Source organism: Peromyscus maniculatus, chromosome 23 (assembly GCF_049852395.1).
Source record: "Peromyscus maniculatus bairdii isolate BWxNUB_F1_BW_parent chromosome 23, HU_Pman_BW_mat_3.1, whole genome shotgun sequence".
Lineage (NCBI taxonomy): Eukaryota > Metazoa > Chordata > Mammalia > Rodentia > Cricetidae > Peromyscus > Peromyscus maniculatus.
Window position 1 is genome coordinate 12131553 of NC_134874.1, and position 16494 is coordinate 12148046.

Here is a 16494-nt window from a genome sequence, read left to right on the forward strand (position 1 = left end):
TCCTCAGTTTTTTGCCTGGGCAGATAAACCGGAAGGCTGGGAGGGATTGAGGTGGGGTCAGCGGTCACCCTCCCGGCTCCCGCCCTCGAACCGGAAGTCAAAGGCTGCGGGCCGTGTCTACAAAGCAGAGGCTCTTTATTGACAACACACCAGAAATCGGGGCACAGTGGGTCTCTAGGTAACAAATCGCTGTATAAAACCTTCCGACGTGGCTCCTCCATACAAAATGATTGTCTGCGTGGTGTGGAGTAAGGCCGGGGTGGGGGAGGGGAAGCGAGGAGGAGGAGGAGGAGGAGGAGGAGGAGGAGGAGGAGGAGGAGGAGGAGGGGCTGGACTCTGTCCCCCACAGAGCGCCGCCTTTGCCTCCCTGGAAGAAGCATGGCTCCGTGGCTCCCCCTGATAGGCTGTGACAACACAGAGATTTCCTGTCCCCATTCAGCTGAATTGAGGGAGGGGACAAACCGGGCTAGCCAGGGTCCCAGGGTCCTCAGCTCACGGCCTGAGTGAGGTCTGTCCACACCCCCTGCTTGGCTAGCAAGTTTGAGAGTCAGCTTGGTGTGCCCAAGGTGACCCTGCAGGGACGGGTGTCCCCAGGCTACATCACTGGCTGGAGTTGGGCTACCCTCCGACACCTGGGTGGTATGTGCCAAACCCAAGGCTTTTAGTGCCTCCATATTAGGCCTAAGACCAGTCCCTTTACCTGGGCTCTGCTCCCCTAGGCTAAGTGGTACTTAAAATTCCTAGGTTAGAAGAAAGGCCTAGAACCAGGCTGGATGCTCAGAGGCCCCAGGCCCTCTGTAGAGGGCTCCCCTCTTTCTGCTTCCAAAATGCCGCTCATACACAAAAGCTAAGGCACCACCCAGCTGTGCAAAGGCATCTGCTTCTCTAGAGAGAGGGCCGTGGCCCCGAGTCCAGGCTGAGCTCCAGTGCAGGCCGAGAGCCCTTCAAAGTTGAAGGGACCCTGCCAGTCTCCCGGCTGCCTGTGGGAACCAGTGGTTTTCCCAGGGGGCTGTGCTTTTTTTTTTTTTTTAAAGTGAAAACACCCGCTTTCCAGCCTGGCCCCGGGGTCAGGTGAGTGGGTTGCCGGGCCTAGCTCTGTTCTCTTCTGCAGCTGGGAGAACATGAAGGGACCTATGCCCGCCCACTCTGAGTCCTAAGAGCCAACAGGCGTGGAAGGCCAGGGTTGGCCGGGGTGCCAGGCGGAGACGGGAGATGCTTTCCCAGCTCTCCCCAAGCCTGTCTGCCTCTGCGCCTCATCCCTTGGTGGACAGAACAGTGGGATAAGTGACCACAGCTCCGTTCCTGCCTTGTTGAGGTGTCCAAACAACTCCTACAAGGTACCGGTGGAGGCAGGCAGCTGAATGCTCACCCGATCCTCCTCCCCCACCCACCTAGCTCAAGAGAACCTTGGGAAGGCCTCCTCCTTGTGCCTCAGAGTCCTTGAAAAGCCCTGGTGTGGTGGATGTGGTGGCGCCTGGGACTGCAGTGATAGGCATAAGGGTCCCATGCTCCGGCTCCCTCCCCAGCCACGGTAGCTATGGCACCGGTGAAGAAGGGGGTGGGTGGGGACCGCCTTCAGCACCAGCTCAATGGAACTCTGCTGAGGAGGCGACTCGCAGAAGGGACTCCGTGTACCCTGACCAAATTCCTGGGGCCTCCTGTTGGCTTCCTCCTGCTGGGCCTAGCCACCCCCCGGACCGTAGCAACAAGAGAAGACCAGAAGCCGGAGAGAACGTGTGTGTTACCGTCTGGTGCCATCTCTGCCCAGCAGAGGCCCAACTAGACGAGTCTGGCCTCCCCCGGGCTTCCCGCGGGGTCCGAGGGACTGATCCCGAGGGGGACTTCTTAGCCCTTTTAATATCATCTACAGACACCATCCTGCAGGTGTGGGGCTTCTTCCTAGTGGTTTTTATCCCCGATGCCGGACCCGGACCCCTGGGATGGGTGCGGGGACCAGTGGGGACAATGCAGGGATGAAGCCTGAGGCAGGAGCAGGGAGGTCCCCCCACCTGTGTGCCTCCCCCCCACACCCCGGAAAGCCGCCGTTGCTGAGGTGGCGCAGCCTATTTAAGGGGCTTCTTGAGAAGAGGGCTTTCCAGAGTGTTCCGTGGTAGGAAGAGCTCGGCCAGGCCTGGTCCCTCTCGCCCAAGCCGACTTCTGAAGCTCAGGAAGACAGAGCAAGGCGGTTCACACCGGCCGGCCCTGGCTAGTCTTTTTCCTGTTTCTGTGTAAATATGTGCATATATAGGAGTGTGTCTGCGTACACACGTGGTTTCCATACATGGCAGGACGTAATACTATGGTGTTATTGCATAGAAGAGCTGGCTGGATGAGAGAACCCGGCTAGGTGACGGTCTGGGAGCGCTGGCGACTGCCAGGGGGCTGCTGGGCCGCGGGGCCGGGCGCGCTGGCCCTAAGCTGCTGCTGCTGCTGCATCTCCTGTTCCCGGGCATGCTCCTCATACCACTCCTAGAGCAGAGGCGAGTGCTGTTGGGGGGGTGGGGGGGCTGGCCTTCCAACCCACTCCCCCAGCTAACGTGGGGGGGGCACACCGCCCACACCACAAGGAGGCAGCAAAGCCAGGGCCCCACCCACCAAGATAAACACCCCACCACCACCCTGGGCATAGGGACAATGGCCCCCAAAGGAGAAAAAAAAGCCACAAAACTGCTAGAGGCCTGAGCCAGGCCCACGTGGGCTCTGCAGGTCCCAGGCCCAGAGGCTGTGCATGGCGGAATGTCACCTTCACTCAGACACCAGCTTCTGCTGCCCTGAGGGGCCACAGGGGCCTTTTAGAAACAGTCGCTTATGGCTTAACTTTACCCAGAAAGCCAGGCGCTCCTAGGGCCTGGGGTACTGGGTTAGGTCCGGTGTTAAACAGGTCGGTCCCCATATTTTAAAACACAGAACCCAAGCCACAGACCTTCAGAGCTTAAAGAATTCTCCAGAATCAGCCCACAGCTGTGCCCCTCATTAGCAGAGGGGGAACTGAGGCCTGGAGTGTGCTGGGCAGCCTGGGAGAGGCCAGGAAGGAGTTGCCTGGCCTCTGGGTGCCTGTAGTGATCCTGGGCAGCTGCCCCACGGCTCTGCCAGGCATACTGTTTTGTCACTTGGGGGTGGAGTCTGCGACACCATCACTCAGTGGCCTCCACATATAAAGAAGCCAACCACAACTTCTTGTGTTAATGAAGAAGTCCCAGAGACCCCCGAGGAAGGAGAGCCAAGCAGGGCTCATGCCCTCCACCAGAAAGGCCCCTCCCAGGGCACCAGCCCCTACCTGGATTTCCTCCTGGTACATCTTCAAGCTCAGGTCACTTTTGGTTCTTGATCTCCGCCCCAGAAACACCAAGGAGTTTTGCTAGGGAGGAACACAGGCTGTGAGGTACGCGCGGCTGCAGATGGCACGGACTGGCCTGGGCTTGGGCCCTGGGCCTGCACTGCGGAGACTTCTCCTACCCCACTGACACTTGCAAGGATGCCGCCGGCGTGAGATGGCGGCCCCTCCCCCTCTGCCACTGCGGCCGCGCCTAGGGCCCCATACCTGGTATTTCTCCATCTGAGAGAGGGTGTCAAGCAGCCGGGTGACGTCAGAGGAGGCGCCTCGCACCTCGCGATAAAGCTCCAGGATGGCCAGAAGCTCCTCCTTGGATATTTCCTTCTCAATGATGATGCCACTGTCCACTGAGGGTGGGGAGAGCTGGGCTCCATAACCACTCCCCCCCCTCCTCCCCAGCAGTGGAGTCTGGATCTTCCCTCCAGCAGCGCCCGCTCCTGTCCCAGCCACCCACGGGCCCTCCTTCCCCTCCCCTCGCTAATGCGTCAGGAAGTCATGCCCCGCCAACAGCTTACAGGGGACACAGGGCATCAGTGGAAGCAGGGTGTGGGAATCTCAGCATTTAGGTGTGGAGAGTGGGTGGGCCATCGCAAGGCTAGCCTTGGCTACCTAGCAAATTTTGAGGCCAGCTTGGGCTACACTGAGCACCTATCTCACAGAGGGCTTCGTGAGGGTTTCTCCAAGAAAACAGAAAAGTATCAGGTGGCATTCAGGATGCACAGACAGGGAGATTAGGATTGCAAGTTCAAGGCCAGCCTCAGTTATATCCACACACACACACTAGCAAGCATCTATAACATCAACTAGCTTGACACCCCATCAATGTAAGAACAAGCAGTAACAGGTGGACAGTTCTGGTGGTGTTTTTTGTTTTTTGCTTTTTTCCTTTTCTTTCTTCAGTTGGGGGTTGGAATTCGGGGCCTTGTACATGTTGTGCACAGCAACAACTCTTCCACTGAGCTCAGAATGAAGGCTGCTGAGCAAGCAGGAAGAGGTGAGCGTAGCCAGGCCACTGGGCTGCAGAAGGGACACTGTTTACCTCTGCAGTGACGCTCGCTCGCTCGCACATGGGACTCGGGAGCTGCGTGATCTGAGTCAGTATAGTGAACCGTGGCCTTGTATGCCGGTCAGGGTTGTACGGGGTTGGGAGAGACAGAAGCCTGTTCCTCCCACAGCCTTCTCCACCCAGAACGAAAGGAGGGGGGCTACTTGTTTTACGTTTAGAAATTATGAGCATTTTTCTGCTATTAGATTTTTTTTTTTTTGACACAGGGTTTCTCTGTATAATAATCCTGGCTGTCCTGGCACTTGTTTTTGTAGACCAGGCTGGCCTCGAACTCAGAGATCCACCTGCCTCTGCCTCCTGAGTGCTGGGATTAAAGGTGTGTGCCACGGCCACTCAGCTTAGTTTTTTTTGTTTTTGTTTTTTTTTAATTTATATACTTTTTAAGGTATGAGTGCTCTATTTTCATATATGCCTTCATGTTAGAAGAGGGCATCATATCCCATTACAGATGGTTGTGAGCCACCATGTGGGTGCTGGGAATTGAACTCAGCACCTCTGGGAGAGCGGCCAGTGCTCTTAACCGCTGAGCCATCTCTCCAGCCTCTCTGCTACCAGATTTTTTTTTTTTAACAATGGATAATAACGAGACCTAGACAGACAAGCTAAAACACAAAAGCTGATGCAGTCGGGACCAACAGGCACGGGGACACTCAGTGGGACAGCTGAGTGCAGCAGACGGGCCAACGAGCTGCCAGGGCCCGGGGCGTGGCGCTGTTACAGACCTTCGGAGTCCTGGCTCTTGCGGCTGTAGTTCATGCGGAAGACGAAGGCCTCCAAGATGAAGGCCACGATAATGGTCATCACCACCTGGGCGGGCGGGGACAGCGTGTGGGTGTCACGGGCCTTCGGGAGGAGGCCCCTTCCTCTCCGCCACCGCCGCCCAGGGGGACCTACCATGGTCACGATGTAGAAGGTCATGAAGTACAGTCGGCTCCAGTGCGAGGTCTGCGAGGTGACGCCTTCCTGGAGGGGGCAGCGAGTGAACCCGTGGGTGGCGCTGGCGGCCGCCTCCTTAGTCTGTTGAGCCCGGGGCCCGAGGCCCAGGGACACTCAACTCTTCCCTGGCCCTCCTCGTGGGTGGGGGGCACCTGAGGCGAGGGTCTCGTGCTCCCTGGGTCTGAGTGTTCCTTTCTTTTTTTTTAAAGATTTATTTATTTATTATGTATACAGTGTTCTGCCTGCATGCATCCCTGCAGGCCAGAAGAGGGCGCCAGATCTCATTACAGGTGGTTGTGAGCCACCATGTGGTTGCTGGGAATTGAACTCAGGACCTTTGGAAGAACAGCCAGTGCTCTTAACCTCTGAGCCATCTCTCCAGCCCCCTGAGTATTCCTTTCTGTAACTTCAGCCCTCAGCCCTCTCCAGCACGGCCGTCTGGAGCCTGGGTCCGCACAGACGGTCTTCGACTGGAGAGAATTTATGGAATGGGGAGGTGGGGGGGACAAAAACCCGCCCACCCTCACCACACTCTTTTCTTTGCTTAGAGACAGAGTCTGTGGACTGAGTGATCCTCCTGCCTCAGCCTCCCAAGCGGCTGACAACACGGGCACAACACCACAGGGCCCGGCACGTCACATCGTTGACCAGTGGTCAGATACCCGGGGGGCTGTCACAGCGCATGGCGGAAGGGAGACAGCCAGCGGCACAGAGCCGAGGGCTGGGGTGCACACTGGGGCCGTCCACTGAAGCATTGCTACAGGACTCCCCACCCTGTGGGGACTGGAGGAGAGAGGCATCCCAGCCCCAAGAGAGGACAGAGGTGCGGGCAGGCCCAGAGCTTACCATGATGATGTACCAATTGTTGACGACCGTGAGCTCAAACAAGGTCACTGCGGGGGAAGTGGGGTGCGCCTCAGGCCAATGTCAAAGGCCCTCTCTGTCCCAGAGCAAGTGCTTGCAGGGACCCCTGCCACCCAACCTATCACCCCCCGAAAGGTGTGCCCTTTGCCTGAAGAGCCTGTGGGGGAACCAGGTCTGGCTGAGGCTGGCGGTGGGGCGTGAGCAGCGGACTTAACTGGGTATATGATGAGAGCAATAGGGGCTCTCCCTTCCCCCAAGAGGCCATGCCCGGCATTACATCCCTCCCATCATCAGGCTTTAGTAAGGAACCAGAGAGCAAAGAAGGGCCCCGGGGCTGAAGCCAGGGGCTGCTGGACTGCTGAAATGCACTGTTGTGCTGGGTTCCTTCTGACGGCACTGACAGGTGCCATGCTGACACTACACCCTCCAGCTAGGGCCTCTTACTTCTCGGTCACTGTGAGGTCTGGTGCCCGAGCGAGCCTGGATCTGCCTGTTCCCCAACAGCATGGCACTGCTATGAACGCAGGGGACCCCGGGAAGGGTGCCCAGTGGCTAGAGAGGGCGGAGAGGCCCGACGCAGCTCTGAGCCGGACCGAGGCCAGGAACCGAGCCCCACCCAGGACGGACTCACCGAAGCTGTTGAGGATGTTGTCAAAGTTATTGAGATAGTAGTAGCCCTCCTCTATCTTGGTCTTATTGTCCACTGTGTGGTTGATGAATCGGTAGGCGTCAGCCACCGTGCTGGAGCTAAGAAGAGGGACAAGAGGACAGGAGGGTCACAGGCTGAGCAGCCACCTTTACTGGGACAGGCATGCAGGACAAGGTCTTGGCTAGGGGGTCTCCTTGTCACTCAGTGCCACCTGTATCCTGCCCTACGCATAATCACTGGGCACGTCTGCAGCCCGCAAAGGTAGAGCTGGAGGTAGTGGGAAATGGGGGGGGGGGCCTTCTCTGCCCTCCCAGGCTTCTCTGGAGCACCTGCCCATGTGTCCCAGCTTTGATCCAGTTGCCCCACCCGGAGGGGACCCTGCCTGCCACACTCCAGGTTTAGACTCTTCTGTTAGAACCCATGCTGCCATCTGTAAAAGTTAGGGGCCCCTGCCACCAGAGAGCTTCGGAAGCGAGGCTGGGTCTTGAGTCCCCCAGCCTGCTGGGTCCACGGACCCTGACGGGAGGTCTGGAACGTGCGCTCGGGCACGATGGCGAGCATCGTCGTGGGCTCTGGGTGTGGCCCTCGGCTGGATACACACCAGGGTCACTGGTGACCTATCAGTGCTTAGGGACACGTGGGCCGGTCCTAAGTGGACCACACGGCGACAGTGGATCTTGCTCATTTCCTTTTGGAGGGGAGGGAACGGGGCAGGCCCACAGCGGTATCACCTCGTTCTTCACCCCTCCCCCCTACGACCTTCTTGCGATGGTCACCCGTTCAGTCTCTTACGAGGTCCTAGCCTCTCCTGGACAGTGTATTTGGGGTGGGGATTGCTCTGGTTCTGGGGAGGGGGGAACTCGGGCTCCCAGACCGTCACTCGGGCTCTACGTGCCCGGCCGAGGAGGCGTGAATCCCGTGCCGGGGCGCAGGCCCCAGGCCAACCCAGGCCAACCCAGGCCAACCCAGGCCAACCCAGGCCAACCCAGGCCACGTACTTGCAACAGTTGTGGTACAGTCGTCCGTTGAAGAACTCCATCCCGACGATGGCGAAGGAATAGTAGAAGGTGAGCAGGGTGAGGCCGAGGCTGGGGAGGCAGAGGGACAGGGGCAGGTCAGGGCGGGTGAGGGCAGCGGCAGCTGCAGCGCGCTCCGGTCCCCCGGCACTGACTGCGGGAGGCATGCCCCTAGCCCTGGCCAGGTGACCACCGACAAGTGTCTGCAGGGGAGGGGCCGCGTGGCTTATGGTGGGGGACGCTAGGGACAGATGCCCCTTGAGCAGAGATGCACCCCTTACCTGTGAAGGTAGGCTCACAGGTGACCCCTTACCTGTGAAGGCAGGACACAGGCGGTAAGTTGACAGCCCGCTGCCCTCCCCACTTAGACAGTCCAGCCAGGCCAGTGCTGCCGAGGGGACCTGGGATGGTCCAGGTTCTGTCTCTCTGAAGAGCCCCCCCAGCAGACCCCCCCGAGTCCAGCCTTCCTGGGATTCCTCCTTGTTCCTGCTTCCCCTGAACCCCTCCCTACACAAGCACCATACTGCCTGGACCTGCGGGCTGAGAGGCGGGCAGTACCTGGCCATCCGCGGCAGCAGCTCGAACATGGTGTCCAGCACGTTGCGGTAGCGTTTCTTCAGTTTAAATAACCTGAGCGATGGAAGACCACACTGTGTTGCTGGGACCACAGAGGCAGGGGCATGGCCGCAGGCAGCCCACTTCCCCAGATGGGCCAGAACCTTGCAAGCTCTCCTCCCGCTACATGAAGACGAGGCTGAGAAGAAGCCTTGCAAAGTCTCCCTTCCCTTGAGACTCCTAAACTGTGGCACAGGATGGGGGGCAGACCCAGGCAGGACACTGGGGCAGGCCAAGACCCTCTGAGAAGCCACAGACTGTGCCAGCCTCATATTGCATTATGTGGTTTTTTTTTAAAAAAAAAAAATACAGCCGGTGAGTGCCCCCAGTGGAGTGGACAGATGAAGCCAGCAGCTCAGGGGGTAGGACCAGCCCAGGGGAGAGCGTGCACAGTCACACTCGGAGACCCTCAGGAGGAAGGGGGAGGGGGAGAAGGCACGGGCCAGCGCGGACTTGCTCTAGTTGGCCTGGAAGGAATGGTGTGGAATGGGGGATGTGGTAGGCGGCTCTAGGCGGTCAAGGCAGCCCTGACTCGAGAGGCTCCGGGAGCCAAGTCCCATGTAGGCAACTGGGGCCTCACTGGACCTGAAAAGTGGGACATGAGGGGCAGGGTGCCCAAGGACGGGGAGGTTGAAACGGGGAGGATCAATGGCCCGGGACATCCCTCAAAGGTGAGACACTCTGACTAAAGACTGGGCAAGCAGGCGGCGCGGCTCTTCCCGGGCCGCAGGCTGGGCCGTTTTGCCCATCAGGAGCATTGTGTGCCCCTAGCCGGCAAAGCCCATGCTAGAGACGAGGGTGCCCTCCAACCAGCTGGCAAACCTCTTGGCTTGGTCCCAAGGGTGCCCACCCCACCCTGCCCACCCACAGCCCCATTCATTCCCCCGCCCTTCGGGTCACCTCAGCAGCTGAAGGGGACGCAGGACCACGATGAAATAGAAGGGCTCCATGTTGAGCGTGAGGGCGAGCAGTCCCAGGAAGGCAAACGCTGTGACCGAGAAATCGAACCTGGAGCCAGGGGAGAAGAAGCCAGCGGGTCAGTGACATCCCAGACCCCTCCCGCCACTTCCTCTGGCAGCCCCCCCCCCCCCCCACGCTCTCCGCTGGCTGCCACGGAGACCCGACCAGCCACGACGGTGCACAGGGTCCACAGTACACAGGACAACGTCCCCCAGCCACAGCTCGGGCCCCGAGCATCGTCAGCCTTGGCACTCTGACCCCAGGGCGCATGTCTCTGTAGACTCTGCACTGCTCCGAGCACAGGGCAGAAGCCTTGGCCTCCGGAGCCCCTAGACGGCTGGCCGACCACACTGAAGAGCTGAAGGCGGGAGTCAAGACACATCGGGCAGGCGCACGCCACACTGTTCTCCGATGACGGTGTCAGAGACACACGTGTGTTAGAGAAGCTTCCGCTCACTATGTCCAGCCCATCCTTTGTTCTTTCTTCTCTGCTTTAATATGGTGTCTGTGCTGCCCAGGCGGACGCTGGACTTCTGGGCTCAAGTGACACGCCCTCTATCCTGTCGTCCCCAGTGGTCACGACGGCCGTGTCCCAGCACACGGATCTCCCTCTGCTCTGACTGGCCATGCTGATGACCCACGCTCTCGCCAGCGTCGCCTGACTTCACAGGTGAATTAGTTTTAACTCAAGGAGGGCGCGGGACCTCCAGAGCCACGGTGAGGCCAGGTGGTCCTTCTCATTTGCTTTCCATTTTGTAAAACAGGGTCTCACGGAGCCCAGGCTGGGTGGAAACACTGAACAGCTGGGATGACCTTGGACTCCCGATCCTCCTGCCTCTTACTTCCTGAGTGCTAGGCTGACAAGCTTGTGCGCCACACCTGCTCTGCCACGTGGCTTTTCCACTGCCAGCCAACAGGAGGTGACACTTTCTGTGGCCCTTGTGGTTTGGGGTTTTTTTGTTTTGTTTTTTGAGACAAGGTTTCTCTATGTAGCAGCCCTGGCTGTCCTGGATCTCACGCTGTAGACCAGGCTGGCCTCGAACTCACAGAGATCCATCTGCCTCTGCCTCCCGAGTGCTGGGATTAAAGGCGTGTGCTACCATGCCCAGAGTCCTTGTAGTATTCATGGAAGACAAGAAACTCGATCACTAGGAAAAGTCAGCCCTGGGGACCAGTGGGGACCGGTGTGGGTGGCCCTCGAGGCTGCAGGTAAGAGCTCCGGAGAAGTCTTGAATGTCAGGCAGACAGAACTTGCTGTCCTCTGACCCTTCAAGTGTGTCCCCAGAGCTGCCTGCCCTTTGGGCGTGGGTGGGTAGAGGGTGGCTGGTATGGACATGTCAGCCCCAGGGTGATCATAGGCCCTACTTACAAGTTCCATCCGGAGGACAGGTACTCCACAGGGCCCAGGCCAGCCACCTTCATGAACAGTTCAACTCCATAGACTAAGACAAGAGGAAGACATCAGGGGTTGAGCTGGGCTCTCTCCCCAGCCCTCTGTGAGCAGCAGGCCAGCTGGAGACAAGGCTGAGGGACGTGGGGAAGGGTGATAGCTGGAGGCAAGGCTGAGGGACATGGGGAAGGGGCCAGCTGGAGGCAAGGCTGAGGGACATGGGAGAGGGCCTTGTGAGAAGTACAGGGATCTGAAACGGGGTAAAGAGGCCAGACTAAACCTCTAAGATGGGGTCCTCTGAGGTTCTGTGATAGGGAAGGGCCCATGAGATGCTACAGCCGGGCAGAGCTCTCACAGCCGGGTTTAAGCCAGCAGCCGGGCAGGGCCACGCAGCACACTTACTGGTAAGAAATACAAGGTAACTCCAGGGCACGTGCTTCGAGATGAAATTCCCGCCTGGAAGAGAGAGAAATGGCGGCCGTGGTCAGCCAGGGGCTCTGAGTAAGGCAGCTCGGAGAGGCCCCGGCGGCGGCGGCTCACCTTTCAACATGAACGTCTCCACCAGGATCCACACCCCATTGATAGCTACCACCAAGTCTGCAAGAGAGAGGCCACGAGAGGGAGTCAGAGGGATAGGCCTCCCAGCCTCCAGGGCTTTGGAAGGAACCCGTAGGGTGTCCTGGCCGCACACCATTCATGGAGGATTCCCCCCCCACCCCCCCTCTGCTTCAAGCTCTCACCACTGACCAACATCACCCAGGGAATTCCCTTAGGAAACGGCCAGGGATGGCTAACGGCACGGTTTGCGTCACTATAGCAACTGGGCTCAGATGTTCAGATGAGTCCAAGTTGTCAACACAGACGCTCAGTCTGCATGGGCTCCTCTGACTCTGAAATGACTGTGTGATGTTAAGAGCACGTGCTGCTTTCGGAGAGAGCCTGGGTCCAGTTCCCAGCACCCAGACGGTGATTCAGTGATTCACAACCACCCTTAACTCCAGTCCCAGGGATCTGATGCCCTCTTCTGACCTCTGAGTGCTCCAGGCACACACGTGGTGCACAGATACACAGGCAGGCAAAATACTCCTACTCATAAAAGAAATATATAAAACTTTTTTTTTTTCCCTTCAAAATGCCTGCGTGAACACAGTAACATCATGTACATACGAACCTTCCACCCAGCACTGTGGCACCTGGGAACCACCCCAGGACCAGCACCTAGACACGGGAAATATGTGCATGATGGGAGTCAGCAACTGGTTGAATAAAAGGGCATGCCACCCACGACAGAAGACCACGTGGTCCCTCTCTGTGTGTTAGTATGCAATGGTGTGTACTCTTTCCTAACCACTGATCCACACTACAGTGCGGAAGGAAGAGTGCTGAAAGTGTGCTCACGTATTTAAGATGGAAGCTATTTGCATATACCTTTTTTTTTTTTCGAGGCAGGATTTTGTTATGTGGCCTTGACTAGCCTGGTATTTGCTATGTATCCCAATCTAGCCTCAAACTCCTGACAATCCTCCTGCCTCAGGCCCTGGAGTACTGGAATTACAGGCTTCTGCCACTATGTCCAATTTTTAGAGATTTAAAAAAGACGTCTGTGGAAAGCCCGAGGACAGGCAGTGTGAAGCAGTAAGCACGCTACTCAAACTGTGGCCTCTGAACACCACTTCCTCCTCCGCCAGATGGAACCCATGGGAGGTCTGACAGCGTCCTTGAGGGTGCTGTCCCCAAGCCCTTCTGGCTATCGAGGACGTGAAAGGTGCTGGGGACCTGAACTGTTTCTCTGTCTTACCGCTGTGTGATGCTGGGGAGGGAGCCAGGGGTTCCCGTGTGCTGGGCGAGCACTCTGCCACCAAGTGGCATTTCCAAGGCCCTGAATTTGTCTTCTTTGGGTAAGGTCTTGCTGTTGGCCCAGGCTGGCCTCGAACTTGTGGCAATCACTCTGCCTCAGCCTCCCAAGCGCTGGGATTCCAGTCATGAGCCACCACACTCGGCTAGATTTCCGCCCCCCTCTCAACTGGCTTAAATGTTAAGAATCATACGTGGCTGGGGCTACTGTGTCAGACCCCGGGACTCTAGATGTAAGTATGTAGTAAGTATGTAGTAAGTATGTAGGGGCGCAGGCAGAGAGAAAGCAGACCCGCTCCTCCTTAACTAACCACGGTGGCCGGCTCAGGTCTGCAGAGGAGGCATACTGAAACAGGAAGAGCCCTATTAACACTGTGCTCCTGAAGGACCTGGGTCTACCAGAGAGACAGAGAACTGATCCAAGGGTCCAGAAGACCAGGAAGTGACCACATGTGATCTACTGCCACATGCAATAAGTATGGTAATCCAGGTGTGCCTGGGTCTCAGAATTTTGTTTTCTGTTTTCTGATTTTTTCTTTTTTTTTTTTTTGAGGGGTGCTGGGGACAGAACCCAGTGCCTGAGCCACATGCTCGGGACCTTCTGATCACTTCCCTTCCACCTTCAAGAACAAAGGAGGACTCAGAGGGGCAGGGCCCCAGAGCTCTGATGGTTCACACTTACACATGAAATACTGGAAGGCCTTGGACTTCACGAGGATGTTAATTCCTGTTTGAAGAGAAAAAAAATGTCGAGTTAGAATGTCCACGGTAGGCCAGGCACAGGCGCACACCTTTAACGCTAGCACTCAGCACTCGGGAAGCAGAGGCAGGAGGATCTCTGAGTTTGAGGCCAGCCTGGTCTACAGAGCAAGTTCCAGGACAGCCAGGTCTGTTACATAGAGAAACCCAGTCTTGAAAAAAAAAAAAAAAAACAAAAAACAAAAACAAAACCCAAAATACAAGAAAACCAAAAACCTGGCCTTGAACTAAAGGGTGATTGGTCAATGAAGAACAGTGCTGTGGGCATCTGGTTTAACTTTATTTATCAATTTGTTTTTGAGACGGAGTTTTGCTATGTAGCACAGAACGATCTCAAACTTGCATCTTCCCGTTACGAGTGCCTTGGCTGGCCTGGGTCCTTCCTGGCTCCGGAGCTAACTGCTCTCTTCCCAGATGGCTCACACACACTCACCTTTAAAGATGAGGAAGGCCGTCCGGGGCAGCTCATCAAACCAATGCTGTCTGTTCTTCTTGGCCTACAATGCAGAGTCCAGGGGAGGCGGGGTCAGGGCCAGGGACCGGAGCCTAGCCCAGGCCTCCATACATGCTAGCCTCCTACTCCTAATGGGAACAGCTGTGACATTTAGGGATCTGGATGATAAAGTGGACAGCTGGGACTGAGTGCCCATAGTGCTCCATGCACGGACTACATTTGCATAGGGCCCATCTCTGAGAAGGGATGCCATTCTCGGCATTTCAGGTGAGCTGGGGAAGAGGCTGGGTCACATGGGGTCTGGATCCCTGTTGTGGCTGAGGTGCCTGGGCCCCACCTGTAGGGGGGGGGGGGCTCGGGGCGGCGGCGGGGACAACACTCACCTTCCACTGTAGAGCAGCAACTTCGTAAATATCATAGAAGTCCTTCAGGCTGTCACAAGCAAAGTGAAAAGGCAGTCACATGCAAGCCTGTCATGCACATGACGTTCAAGCCTCTGCTCCCCCCAGCTGCCCACGGCTACCTCTCACAGAAGAGGGACACCTTGTGGGGCCCAGCACTAAGTCACCTGCAGCATCCCGATTGCCTCTGTCCTCCAGAGGCTAGGATGACTCAGTCCACTTAGTCCACACTAACCACCTCTGCCCAGGAGAGACAGCCCTGGGACACTGCCCTTCAGGGGGACAGAGGCCTCCGGGGGACGGACAGAGTGGTGTTCTCAGTTCAGAGGGCCCTCGCTGGTATAGCAGGTGGTGCCCGGCTGAGTGGGCAGCAGCCTGGTGCTTACCAGCCTCCAGGCCAGCACCAAAGCTGGAGATCCTGGTGCCCGGCCCTTCCAAGCTGGAATGCAGTGTGTGTGTGCGCGCGTGCGCACGCACGCATGTATGCACATGTGCGTGTATAGGGAACACATTTGTGTAGGTCAGAGGACAACTTTCAGGAGTTGACTTTCTCCTCCTACCCCGTGGGTCCCAGAGATGAAACTCAGATCATCAGGCTTAACCGCGGAGGCGCTTTTAACCCACTGAGCACCTCACCTTCTCCTGTCGTTATTTATTTAGAGACAAGCTCTGAAACAGTCCAAGCTGGCCTCAAACTCACTACACAGCTGAGGATGGCACTAAACTTCCAATCCTCCGGCTTCGGGCTATTATGTATTAGCAGCAGAGGTGTAAACCACCACGCCCAAGCGTCAAACGTTTCTTTTCACTCAAACCAGACTGAAGTGGACCGTAGCTGGGCTTGCCGAAGGTTACCAAGGAACATGACCGCGTGAGAGTTCCGGTGCAAACCGCACCCCTCGGAGGCGCCCCCTGCAGCCCACCTCCTCATGCCCAGAACTGCTCCACTACGGGGCGGAGGTCTGGCCACACCGCCCCACACGGCTCCCGGCTCTTACCTGAGCAGAGGTGTGTTGCTCTGATTCAGGGCCTTGAAAGTCAGGAAGCGCTCCCTGGCGCTCATCCGGGGCTTGTAGAAGCGCATCAAGCCTTCGAACTGTCGATAGGAGATGCCGGCCGGCCTCTGGGGGAGGAGGGAAGGCAGGGTGGTAGAACACAGGGGCACCAGGACAGGGATGGCACCGTGCCCGGGGGCAGTTATTCCAATACGCATTTTGGCACCTGCGTTTCCTCCCATGGGCAGTGTGGCAGCTCCAGGGCCGCCAGCTCTGCCACACCCTAAAGGGATGCTCTGGGTAGGGGGAGAGAATGAAGCCCCCCTCCACGGCTCAGCCCCACCGCCGTACCCGCTGGCTGACGAGCAGGCGGTAGGCGTGCTGGATGGCGGTTCGCTTGTGCAGCAGCAAGGACTTGAACTTGCGTTTTTCGATGTCATTGAAGGTGTCGAACACCACGGCCAGGAGCTGTAAAGGACGAGCATGGAGCCTTGGCTGCCCTCGGAGTGGGGTGGGTCTGCATGGCCCAGGGGTCATCCTCTGCCCCCCCCCCCCCCCCCCCGCAAGACAGGGCTTTTCATCTAGCCGCCCAGGAGGAGGCCCTCTGGTGGGCTGCACTGCCCAGGACCGGAACAGCCGAGGACACGAATTGCTGCTCTTTGCACATGTCTCTCCTGAAGACGCCATCACCGGGTTTTCCTCAGGTCCCTCTTCTGCCCCTCCCTCCCCCCAAGCTGGCCCCTGGTTGGTCAGGGCAAAATGGTGCAGGGGCTTCAACCCTAGAGCTGCCGCCTCCTCCTCCTCCTCCTCCCATGGTTACTTTTCTTGGGAGTCACAGATTCACGTGAAGCTCCAAAAATAACAGGGGGGGGGGGGGCTGCATGCCAGGAAGGAACATTCTAGAACTGCCCCAGAGCAAAATAAGTTACTAATGAGGGGAACGAGGGTGGGGAAGATCTGACAATCTTTCAAAGTTGTTTTGAGTAAACGCTCCTGTTCTTTTTGCTGCTTCAAACTGCACCCCACCCCCACCCCACCCCCATTGTCTTCCATGTAGACGGATGGCCAGCATTTTTCTACCACAGGCCACACAGGACAGACTTGAGGAGGTGTGGGCAGACGGGCTCCCTTGTTCTGGTCATCAGACCCTCCCCATCCCAGCGCCCCGCCTCATTCTGAAGGGGGAATGTTGAGGCGGACA

General features: G+C 57.6%; 1 protein-coding gene across 5 annotated transcripts in view; it reads right to left on the reverse strand.

Moving 5' to 3' along the window:
* Positions 1 to 118: 118 nt before the first annotated feature.
* The window catches only part of Tpcn1 (two pore segment channel 1), a 59036-nt gene continuing 42660 nt past the window's right edge, over positions 119 to 16494 (reverse strand). For 4 of the 5 annotated variants that reach the window (XM_006970789.4, XM_076560080.1, XM_015997199.3 and 1 more), the window contains 18 exons: positions 15645 to 15761; positions 15297 to 15421; positions 14281 to 14329; positions 13877 to 13940; positions 13367 to 13411; positions 11371 to 11427; positions 11233 to 11286; positions 10810 to 10882; positions 9381 to 9488; positions 8424 to 8495; positions 7848 to 7937; positions 6832 to 6947; positions 6183 to 6229; positions 5295 to 5363; positions 5123 to 5207; positions 3542 to 3681; positions 3278 to 3358; positions 119 to 2469 (listed from right to left, as the gene is read on the reverse strand). In XM_006970789.4, the coding sequence (XP_006970851.1) occupies positions 2344 to 2469; positions 3278 to 3358; positions 3542 to 3681; positions 5123 to 5207; positions 5295 to 5363; positions 6183 to 6229; positions 6832 to 6947; positions 7848 to 7937; positions 8424 to 8495; positions 9381 to 9488; positions 10810 to 10882; positions 11233 to 11286; positions 11371 to 11427; positions 13367 to 13411; positions 13877 to 13940; positions 14281 to 14329; positions 15297 to 15421; positions 15645 to 15761 (1518 nt within the window). In that variant the 3' untranslated portion in view covers positions 119 to 2343. Of the gene's footprint in view, positions 2470 to 3277; positions 3359 to 3541; positions 3682 to 5122; positions 5208 to 5294; positions 5364 to 6182; positions 6230 to 6831; positions 6948 to 7847; positions 7938 to 8146; positions 8179 to 8423; positions 8496 to 9380; positions 9489 to 10809; positions 10883 to 11232; positions 11287 to 11370; positions 11428 to 13366; positions 13412 to 13876; positions 13941 to 14280; positions 14330 to 15296; positions 15422 to 15644; positions 15762 to 16494 lie in introns of all 5 variants that reach the window. The other variant, XR_013047505.1, reaches the window with a different exon arrangement.